The sequence below is a fragment of the Pelophylax lessonae genome (assembly GCF_965119305.1).
Source record: "Pelophylax lessonae genome assembly, chromosome: 4".
In the NCBI taxonomy this organism is placed as follows: Eukaryota; Metazoa; Chordata; class Amphibia; order Anura; family Ranidae; genus Pelophylax; species Pelophylax lessonae.
This window is the reverse complement of record NC_138771.1, coordinates 613,645,948-613,657,971: the sequence shown is the minus strand read 5'-3', so window position 1 is coordinate 613,657,971 and position 12,024 is coordinate 613,645,948. Positions and strand designations below refer to the sequence as shown.

General features: G+C 42.0%; 1 protein-coding gene across 1 annotated transcript in view; it reads left to right on the top strand.

Moving 5' to 3' along the window:
* Nucleotides 1–2,341: 2,341 nt before the first annotated feature.
* Nucleotides 2,342–12,024, top strand: part of LOC309552830 (A.superbus venom factor 1-like) — a 360,768-nt gene continuing 351,085 nt past the window's right edge. The window contains exons 1-2 of the mRNA XM_082253740.1: nucleotides 2,342–2,455; nucleotides 3,262–3,408. Coding sequence (XP_082109866.1) covers nucleotides 2,348–2,455; nucleotides 3,262–3,408 — 255 coding nt within the window. The 5' untranslated portion in view covers nucleotides 2,342–2,347. The remainder of the gene's footprint in view (nucleotides 2,456–3,261; nucleotides 3,409–12,024) is intronic.

The following is a 12,024-nucleotide window of genomic DNA, read 5'->3' as shown; positions in this document are numbered from 1 at the left end:
AGTCTCCTGTAAACCCACAACAATCCTCCTCGTTATGTATCAAGGATGTTGAGACTTGTGTCTCACCATACAATATACAGAAAAATCAAGTAATAGCTCCAGACAAAGCTTTCTGAAGCAAAGCGAAACATGTTGAGCAAAATACTAAACACATTATGGTGAATGTTTGAATACGACATCAGTTGACCCGGTTGGCCGGCACCTTGTGTCTTTGGGTATCCGTCAGCAGGAATCTCCTAATGTGAAGTATTTCTTTGATTGTTCAAAACTGTCAAGATATTCTATATATTACTTTGTATGAAAACTGTGATCTCATCTACTGTGAACCGTATATACATTACCCTATGGACCTTTTATAGGTTCTTTGTCTTACCAACACATGTTTGTATGTATGATTTTTTGATTTTATCTGAGTCTTAAATAAAAATAGATTTTATAGATATAGTGTGCCTGAAATCCTTGTTTTCCCAATCCTTCCATTTTGAATGATCAATTAAGGATAAGGGCACCATCTAAAATATAGTTCATGTGCCCAGATTGCTGCTGTCTGAAGGCATAATTTTTCAATAAAACTATAATAATGGATACAACAATGTAAAGAGAGCGTTTAAAAAAAAAAAATGATCATGCGCCTTGGCACTATAAAAACATACACAAAAAAAGATAGAGAAAAAACATATTTTTATTTATCTGTATTCCCAGAGCTTCATCCCAAAACTATAACTATATACAAATGTGTAAAAGGTGCGCTGATGAATGAATAAAATAAGCTGCAACCAAAGATCCAAATATGCTGGAATAAATAAGTAGTGAAAAAAGTCTGGTGCGCTAAATTCTAAAGTGTCACTCTCAAGTGAAAACAACTTTGTGACAAATAAAATACAAATGATGGCAATGTACTTAATTATCTATCAAAACTATTCACCAATGTGAAAAAGTGAAAATACATATAAATAACATAAGTGTTCCAAACAATAAAAATGTGCAAATTCCCCTAATGGGGGTGCGCCAAAATATCCAAATGTTTTTCCAATTCAAAGTCCAAAGCCTTGAATCCAAAATTATACGTGAAGAATCCTGATGCTGGGTGAAATTGGAAATAAAGCAGTTCTCCCCTATTAATGTGACAATCCTGTGTCCCACCACCTTACAAGTTTGCTTCTTACCAGCAGATGTATATTAATAGGGCGAAAATGCAGCCACCTCCAGAGAATAGACTCCTTGTGGTAAGAGAAATGTGTACTATCTTCCCATACCTCCCAAGGGGGTGAATGGGCCTCTTAATCAAAATCTTGAGCATATGATAATTCTCTTATAGGGATTTCTTCCTCCCGTCACTCTGGGTCACCTCTGAGGTTAATATGCTGAGAATCTCCTGTGTTCTCACACTCCTTCTGGTCCCAAAAATGCTCTTGCTGTAGGGGCACTCTGCAGGCAGGAGGAGCCAGAAGCGTTGGGGGGGGGGGCTGCTCTGCTTCGTTTTTCAGACACTTAGCTTCACCACTGACACCCAGGCAGAAGTGCGCTCCAGTGCCCCTAAAGCAAGAGCATTTTTGGGACCAGAATGAGAATTATCATATGCTCAAGATTTTTCAGCATACAGTAAGAGGCCCATTCACCCCCTTGGGAGGTATGGGAAGATAATACACATTTCTCTTATTACGAGGGGTCTATTCTGGAGGTGGCTGCCTTTTTGCCCTATTAATATACATCTGCTGGTAAGAAGCAAAATTGTAAGGTGGTGGGACACAGGATTGCCACGTTAATACGGGAGCACCGCTTTATTTCCAATTTCACCCTGCATCAGGATTCTTCACGTATAATTTTGGATTCAAGGCTTTGGACTTCGAATTGGAAAAACATTTGGATATTTTGCAGCACCCCCATTAGGGGAATTTGTAAATTTTTATCGTTTGGAACACTTATGTTATTTATATGTATTTTCACTTTTTCCCATTGGTGAATAGATTGATAGATAATTAAGTACATTGTCATCATTTGTATTTCATTTGTCACAAAGTTGTTTTCACTTGAGAGTGACACTTTAGAATTTAGCGCACCAGACTTTTTTCACTTTAACTATATATTCTTATAAATAAATAAAAATTGCTTTATTTGTTGTCTGCAACCCAACTGAAGAGACTTCCTTAGTTTCCTGTTTGGGCACAATAGCACAAAAAGAAGGCAAAACCTTTCCCCGTTACACCCAAAAAAAATAATGTTATAGTTGGAAATATTGACTGCATGAAAGGATTATTTCCTAAGTAAGAAAAAGTATTGTAGCTGTTTGAAATATTTTAGTAACGTGACTTTAAACACCTGTTCCTTCTCTTTTCCAGGCAGTGAAATGGTGGAAGCCGAGTTAGAAAATATTCATATTGTGAAATCTCCCTATAAAATCCTCTTCACTAAAACGTCCAAGTATTTCAAGCCTGGAATGCCCTTTGACCTTACTGTAAGGATGGCATGCAGATTATCTAAAATATGTTGATAACATGTAGAAAATGAAATGTCTGGAATTTAACCTCACATCTTGAAGGCATAAATAGCTTCTTCAGTTGGCCTGACCCAAACACAGCTTTACAGCAGGAGGAATTATGGATTAGTTTTATGATTCAAACAGATCACCAAACATTAAGTAATGCTGTACACCTACCTGATATGACTAAAAATTTGGGAATCACATAGTGCTCATTACATTTTTGAGGGATAAAAGTACAACATATGTCAAATTTAATTCACTGATTCTATTAGAGAAATGAGCTTTCAATTAGTACATTAGCTAATATTTCCCTTTTCCCTTTCCATTCTTTTCCCTTTCCTTTTCTTTATTTTGCTATTCCCTTTTCCTTTCCCTTTGCTATCCTATGTTTTCACTTTTTCCTTTCTTTTCCCTTTCCCTTTACTTTTCCTTTACCTTTTCCTTTCCCTTCCTCTCTTCTTTTCCTTTCCTTTCTTTTCCGTTTCCCTTTATTTTTCCTTTTCTTTTTTTTTTCCTTTTAATTTTCTTTAGTTTCCCTTTACTTTCTTTTTCTTTCCCTTTCTCTTTTCCATTTCCCTTTTTTTTTCCTTTTCCTTTCTTTCTTTTCCCTTGTAGTGGAAGTCTCTCTGAAAAGTTAATAAAAGGAAAACATGCCAATTTTGTAAGATTTTGAGAAACTTAGTAGAAAATATTTTTTCTTTCACTGGGAAGGGGTGCCTTTCGAAAAATGTTGCACCATAGAATCTAAGGCTTGCTCTGCGTTCTTTCCTATTCCTCAGGTGTTTGTCACAAACCCCGATGGCTCTCCAACTAACCGGATCAGGGTGGTGGCACAACCAGGAAACGTTGTAGGTTTGACTGGATCTGAGGGAACATCTCGACTAACCTTGAACACCGCTGCTAATATCAACCGCCTGCCAATAACTGTAAGTGACCCTCTGTACCTTTCTGCTCTGAAAGGATCTCCTATTGTCTGCTGCAATCTCTGGTCATCTCTACTTTATGTGATTGTTATCCCCATCTGTTATATTTGAAGGTAGCTGATAACATTCATCTAGTGGACATGACTACTACCATAATGTTTTATGGAACATCTACCTTTTTCTGTGTTGTTCATTCTATTTTTTTTTTTTTATTTTAATTTTTTTCTCTGATCTTTTATCGTTGATCTTTCTGAAAGAAATGTCATATGTGATGACAGTCATTTTAAGGGGGCTGTACATTAGAGATCGATCGATTATCGGCAACACCGATATATTGGGGGCCGATATGCATTTTCCTCGATATATCGGAATTGGCCTTTTGATTTGCCGATATTGCCGATATTTTCGTGACGTCAATACGTATGTTGCGTGCACACGTTATGCCTTCTAACACCGCCTCCCACTGCGTGGCCCCTACGTGACACCATTTCACCGTGTGTGCTGCACTTAAGACTGCCTCCCACGCCTCAAACAGCCTCGTGTTACAGCAAGCTGCAGTCCGGTCCAGTCACGCTGCCAGCCATCCATCCACCCACAGGCCCTGGCCTCAGCCACCCACCACAACAGGCTGCCACCCTAGCGATCAAGCAACCAGCCACCCAGACGACACCAAGCCAGCCACCCGCCACCATGACCAGTGTTCCAGCAAGCCAGCTACCCGCCACAACAGGCCAGGGTGAGTGAGTGACACCAAGCCAGCCACCCACACAACAGGATGACCCCAAGCCAGCCCCCCCACCACAGTGTTCCAGCAAGCCAGCCACCCACCACAATGTTCCTGCAAGCCAGGCACCCACCACAGTGTTTCTGCAAGCCAGCCAGCCACCACAGTGTTCCAGCAAGCCAGCCACCCATAACAGGGTGACACCAATCCAGCCACCCACCACAGTTTTCCTGCAAGCCAGCTACCCATAACAGGGTGACACCAAGCAAGCCAACCAGGCACCACAGACAGTTCCTGAAAGCCAGCCACCCATAACAGGGTGAAACCAAGCCAGCAAGCCACCACAGTGTCCCTGCGAACCAACCACCCATAATAGGGTGACACCAAGCAAGCCAACCAGGCACCACAGACTGTTCCTGAAAGCCAGCCACCCATAACAGGGTGACACCAAGCAAGCCAACCAGGCACCACAGACTGTTCCTGCAAGCCAGCCACCCATAACAGGGTGAAACCAAGCAAGCCAGCCACCACAGTGTTCCTGCAAGCCAGCCACCCATAACAGGGTGACACCATGCCAGCCAACCCGTTGCCACCACAGTGTTCCTGCAAGCCAGCCACCCAGAACAGGGTGGCGCCAGCCAGCCACCACAGTGTTCTGGCAAGCAAGCCACCCACAACAGGGTGACACCAAGCCAGCCACACTGCCAGGTGTCAGCCATCAACCCACAACAGGGTGCCAATGCCAGCATCAGCAGCAACAGAAGCTTCCGAAGACGTCACATACTGATGACGAAACACGTCAAGCTGAGACACACGGTAGCCTCACTTTCAATGGTACTTGGAACGCAAGCCGGACCAAAGCCAGGAAGTTCCGCGCAGCAGCGAGTGGGCTGTTGGTGTCTTAGCCAGCTTCCTTGGCAGTGCTGTGAGCAATTCCCATTTTGTATTTGCTGTACCACCAACATATATTATTTTTTTTTAAACATTTTTTAATAAACTTAATTTTTATTCATACTACACCATGAGGAGTGCGATTTTTCTGCCCCATTACACCCAGTGCTAGGAGACATCCAGGACCACCCGGTTGCAGACGGATGGGATCCCTGCTGGATACCTACCTTTTAAGCCTTATTGACCCACTTACCGCATGGTATTGGGGGTCAACATCTTCTGGTGAGTTTGAATTTTTTTACACCATATTTCACAAGCATGGAGGGTGACACCACCATTGCACACAATTGAGGATCTTCTTCTAACAATTTTTTTATCGGACAGAATAACAGCATTTCTTGTTTGGACTCTTTGGACACACACCACCTTTTTTCCTCACAATTTTTTCTTCAAATTTTTTACAAAAAGTTTTTTATGCCTCACACATGTCCATTTTTTACAGACTTTTATCTCTATATAATTTTTTGGTATAAAATATTGTTGTAAGAATTTACAAGTATCACATGTAAACTTTGGTATGTATTGCACAGAAATGCACTAATTGAATGCACCATTTAAATGTAAATGCACTTTATATGTATGGTATTTGAGGTTGCAAGACTAGATGCACTTTATGTAACAGAGATGGGCAACTGATAGGTTATTGAGCATTATCCATATGAGCAGTAAAATTTTATTAATGCAATAACCATATATATCCCAGTATTGATTTGGTCAAACAGACCTATCACCACAGACATTATATAATTTCTTTGGGACATGCGCTGTTGGTAATATTCAAATTACATTTATCTCCATTTTATACCACTGTGGGTTGTCTACAGCAGCAGTCCTTTTTATATATATACTTAATTTTTTATATATACAAATTTATACCCCTTTTGGCGCGAGTGTTTTTTATACATAGTGGAGCAAACATGCCTAAAGAAATGAGGCTTGCTGATACGTCAGACCTCTGTGTCATCATGGCACACAACACCCTCCAACTTTCAAATTATGGTCTGTCAAGCCAAAGAGCTTTGATTGATATATGTTTTGAGAAGCACGAAGAGATTAAAAATGTTGTGCTTGCATGTCTTTTGAATCCTCAATGCAAGAACCATGCTTTCTCTTCTGATGATGTATTGGCTAAGGCGAAACAATGGCTGACAGAAGATATGGAGGTGCAGGAGGTTCCTGCCGAAAAGACAAGTCCAGAACACTACTTTTATGAAGAGCAGCATGCTGAAAAAAAACAGACAAATGTCCAAAAATACGTCAACGAACAGAAGAGAATCTGCTTCATCGTCGTCGAATTGATCAGGACATTTTCAGTGTTTTATTGGGGCCTCATGCGGAGGATTCAATTTCTTCTGAATCTGCAACGATGAGCCTTGATGATGAACTTCATCTCTAATTGAAAGAAGCCGTAATTGACAGAAGAAGTCATCCTCTTCAGTGGTGGAGAGAAAATGAGGCACGCTACAAAAGACTTGCTTTCCATACTAGAAGATACCTCTCTCTCTCTGCTCCTCTGTCCTCCACTCCTCCTGAGCATTTTTACGAAGTTGCAGCATTGTTTGAACAAAACAGAAGACCTTTAACAGGTAACCATGGACATGCTGAAATGTTCTGCTTTCTGCATTATAATATTGTTCTACTTAACTGGGAGTATTTAAAAGAGTAGTGTTCACTCTACTCCACTCCAATCCAATGTATAGCTGTTGCTTAGCTTTTTTCTAGCAGTTTTGTACTGACTGCTGTAGTTGCAGTGAGTGCCCTACTGCAGAGGTAGTCCACTGACTCCAATCCAATCCACTGTCTAGCTGTTGTCTAGCTTTTTTCTAGCAGTTTTGCACTGACTGCTGTAGTTGCAGTGAGTGCCCTACTGTAGAGGTAGTCCACTGACTCCAATCCACTGTCTAGCTGTTGCCTAGCTTTTTTCTAGCAGTTTTGCACTGACTGCTGTAGTTGCAGTGAGTGTCCTACTGCAGAGATAGCCCACTGACTCCAATCCCATCCACTGTCTAGCTGTTGCCTAGCTTTTTTCTAGCAGTTTTGCACTGACTGCTGTAGTTGCAGTGAGTGTCCTATTGCAGAGGTAGTCCGCTGAGTGACTCCAACCCACTGTCTAGCTGCTGCCTAGCTTTTTTTCTAGCAGTTTTGCACTGACTGCTGTAGTTGCAGTGAGTGCCCTACTGCAGAGGTAGTCCGCTGAGTGACTCCAATCCAAGCCTCTGTCTAGCTGTTGCCTAGCTTTTTTCTAGCAGTTTTGCACTGACTGCTGTAGTTGCAGTGAGTGCCCTACTGCTAAGAGTCCAAATCCAATGTCTAGCTGTTGCCTAGCTTTTTTTCTAGCAGTTTTACACTGACTGCTCTCGTTTCAGTAAGTGCCCTACTGCAGAGGTAGTCCACTGACTCCAATCCAGTCTGTCTAGCTGTTGGCTTGATTGTTTTTCTAGCAGTATTGCACTGACTGCAGTAGTTGCAGTGAGTGCCATACTGCAGACAGAGGTAGTCCTTCACTGACTCCAGTCCAATCCACTGTGACATGTGTAGCTGTTGCAAAAGTAGGATATACTAGTGGTATATCCCCCGCGCCAGTGGATCACCCTATAGGCTAGAAAAATGGGAAACTAAAACTCAACACAAACTCAAGAAAAAGACAGTGCTAAAGGGGTGGGAAGCAGCTGCTATAGTAAAGTGCTAGTGAATGGGTAGGGAGTAACCTTGAAAAGGATTACCTATAGCGCTTGCTCAATATAAAGTGCAATTTTTGGTACAAAGTATAAATTATAGACAGTCCTATAATCCTCCAGAAAAAAACGTAGTAATGGTGCATATATTAAAGTGCATAGATCAGTGCAAAAACTAGTGAACAAATTAATGTGATATACAGAAATGCTCGTTCAATAAATTACACACTGTAAATAAATGTAAAATTGTATAAAAAAATTGTATATAAAAATCAAAAAATATATTAAAAAAAAATTCCAGTTCATATGCAGTGCATGAGATATGTGAATAATCTCATAAATGTTCCACACAGTTCATATGCAAATGTGACTTCTTGTGACAAAAGTTCAAACATATTAGATAACTCTGTGCAGTGCAAAGGTGCAGGTGCTCAGTGCCAGGCTCTCCAACCAGATACCGGTGTCACTTTTGATTTCCACCGTGGTTAATAATAAAATTGCTCACTCACCTGACCAAGTGAGTCTTATATGCCTTATGGCATTAAGACCACATAAGCTTAGATGACCCCCAGGGTCGGGATGGTTTCCCTCCGGGTGGGTGCTTGCTCTTTATTCCAGTGCTGTCACTCCTCCGCTGCCCTCCTTCGGCCGGATATGTTGTAAAAAAGGGAAGCTCCAAATAGTGCAGTAACGTTAAAAGTATATCTATTGCACACAAAGTCAGTTCACACGATCCAATCACAGGAAAAACGACAAGTAAAAAGTATAAAACGCCATCACATACAGAGCTGTGGAGTGGAGAGCGGTACTACTGGTTTGCATTTCACCCAGCTCATGTGACGTCACGACGTGTGTTCCACCTAACGCTTTTCGTCATTGGCTGACATCTTCAGAGGTATGTGTAGCTGTTGCCTTGCTAATTTTCTAGCAGTTTTTAACTGACTGCAATGCATTAGTTGCAGTCAGTGCAGAGGTAGTCCTCCACTGACTCCAGTCCAGTCCAATCCACTGTGACATGTGTAGCTGTTGCATTAGTTGCAGTCAGTGCCTTACTGCAGAGGTAGTCCTCCTTCACTGACTCCAGTCCATCCAATCCACTGAGTATGTGGTGTTTATTTTGTAGCTGTTGTTGTTGCCTAGCTTTTTTTCTAGCAGTTTTGCACTGACTGCACTGCACTGCATTAGTTGCAGTCAGTGCCTTACTGCAGAGGTAGTCATCTTCCACTTACTCCAGTCCATCCAATCCACTGTGTATGTGTATTTTGTGTAGCTGTTGCTGTTGCCTAGCTTTTTTTCTAGCTGTTTTGCACTGACTGCACTGCAGTAACATATTGCAGTGTGTGAGTCCACTACTGCAGCACTTCAGTAACATATTGCAGTGTGTGAGTCCACTACTGAGTCCATTAATGCACAATCAGATGATGTGAAATGCAAAGCAAATGTCCCTGAAATTGAAGTTTTCATATCAGTTTTTATGCAGTTAAGGTGTGAATAATGAGCACTTAATGTTAAAAATGTTAATAAATAAAGATTAACATGTTTATTAAGAAATTTTCTGTCTAATGGAGCTGATCCCGACGGCCTGCTGAGTCTCTGAGCCACCGCCCAGAGAGATGTGAGGGAATGCTCTCTCACCTAGCCTCGATGCCTGCCTAGCTGGATTCCGCTGCCCCCCCCACCCCGCTACCCGGAGGCCCCGACCCAGTCCTGATTGCCGACCCCCCCTGAGGCTTGGAGGAGGGAGAACGAGCACCCTGGGTCCCTCCGGGAGACTGGAATCGGCTGTGTATTGGAGAGGTGGCCGCCGAGTGCAGGAGCTGCTGAGAAGCTGGGAGAGCCGGCGTCCAGGATCAGGAGAGAAGGTCTGATTGGAGTGAACACCGTCGAGGGGCCAGTGCTGGAGGGATCCAGTCTGGAGAGACCCAGCAACATTGGATATCGTAATCATCCCCACAATACCACTCTACAAGGAACGCCACAGATTAGTCGAAGGGGACTGGTGAGAGGGGAAACCCCCCAGAATTTTCATATGAACGATATCAAAACAGTCTTTCTTAAAAATACTATCATCATTTTGGAGTGTATAAATTAAGAGCTAATGTGACTGTGATGGAAAAATGGTGTGGGACCCTGCTTGCTTGAGTGCGAGGGAAACCCCCAGAGAGGTTGTACGTTTATTTCTCAACATCAGCTCTTCTCAAAAAGCACTGTCTTATTATCATCTATGAGTATGCAGCTTAATAGAACAGAGGGACTAATCTGAAAAAAGTGCGGGACTATGCTTACTTAAGCGAGAGGGGAAATCCCCTAGAACCCCCCTGCGTGGGATCATAAAATAAACCTTCCTTGAAGCACTGTTAAATTATCACCCAGGAGTATATAGCTTAAAGAGTCAATGAGACTGTTGAGAAAAAATGTGCGGGACTCTGTTTACCAAAGTATGAGGGGAAACCCCTATAGAATTGCACTACATTTGATCTCATTCCTAGTCCTTCGTGAAAGTATCAGTATATTTTCATCTATGAGTTTATAGTTTAATGAGTCAGAGGGATGGTTCTGAAAATTGTGCGGGACGCTGCTTACTTATGGTAGAGGGGAAACCCCCCAGGAGTCTATTTCACATGATCTCAATATCAGCCCTCCTTGAAAGTACTGCTGGATTATCTTTCATGAGTGTATAGCTTAAGAATTGTCGGGACTGTTTGGAAAAAATGTGTGGGACTCTGCTTACTTATATAACTTAAGAGCTAATGTGACTGTGATGGAAAAGTGGTGTGGGACCCTGCTTGCTTGAGTGCGAGGGAAACCCCCCAGAGAGGTTGTACGTTTATTTCTCAACATCAGCTCTTCTTAAAAAGCACTGTCTTATTATCATCTATGAGTATGCAGTTTAATAGAACAGAGGGACTAATCTGAAAAAAGTGCGGGACTATGCTTACTTAAGCGAGAGGGGAAATCCCCTAGAACTTCCCTGCGTTGGATCCTAAAATCAGCCTTCCTTGAAGCACTGTTAAATTATCACCCAGGAGTATATAGCTTAAGAGTCAACGAGACTGTTGAGAAAAAATGTGCGGGAATCTGTTTACCAAAGTATGAGGGGAAACCCCTATAGAATTGCACTACACCTGATCTCATTCCCAACCCTTTGTGAAAGCATCTGTATATTTTCATCTATGAGTTTACAGTTTAATGATTCAGAGGGATGGTTCTGAAAATTGTGCGGGACACTGCTTACTTATGGTAGAGGGGAAACCCCCCAGGACTTATTGCACAGGATTTCAATATCAGCCCTCCTTGGAAGTACTGCTAGATTATCTTTCATGAGTATATAGCTTAAGAATTGTCGGGACTGTTTGGAAAAAATGTGTGGGACTCTGCTTACTTAGGGAGGGGGGAAACCCCCTAGAATCCTCCTTCATTGGATATAATATACCGGCCCTCTCTGAAAGCAAAGACATATTGTCATCTATGAGTATAAGGCTTAAGAGAAGGCGGGTTTGTGTTGAAAAGGTTCGGGACTCTGCCTGTTTGAATGAGAGGGGAAACCCCCCAGAATTCCTATATGACCAATCTCAAATACCAGCTTTCTTAGAAAGCACTGCTACAGTATTTATTTACCAGTGTATGCTTAAGAGCCAGTTGAACGGCCCTGGAAAAAGTGCGAGACTCTACTCACTTAGGTGAGTGCAGAAACCCCTCAGATCTTACTTACGCGCATTGAGAAATGTGCGGGAATCTGAGTACTTAAGTAAGAGGGGAAACCACCAAAATTTTCATACGTTTGATTTCAACAACAGCTTCCCCTGGTAGCACAGCTATATTATCATGCGTGAGTCTATAGCTTAAGAACTAGTGAGACTGTCGTGCAAAAAGTGTGGGACCTCTCTTACCTGAATCACTGAATGATATATATGATATTTAGTTCATACTGAGACATAAGAGAAAGCTATACTGAGGGCTTATTCCCCAGAGCCGAATCCACAATGAGAGGTAAACCGGCAAAAGAAGTAGCAGGGAAACCTCCAAAAACTACAGTAAGCCCAGGAACAATTAAAAAATACATGACACCTGAGGGAAAAGGTCAAAACACACAGCCAGAGGATCAACTGGTTGTTAGACCCAAACAAAATATAGAGGGAACCAAGAAAATTAAGAATCAAAAGCATATAGGAGTAAGTGGAGAAGAAAGCCTACAAGTGTCAAGAGAAAGCAGTATAACAATAGAGGATGGAGACATGAATAGAGAAGATGAATTCAATGAAAAAGATT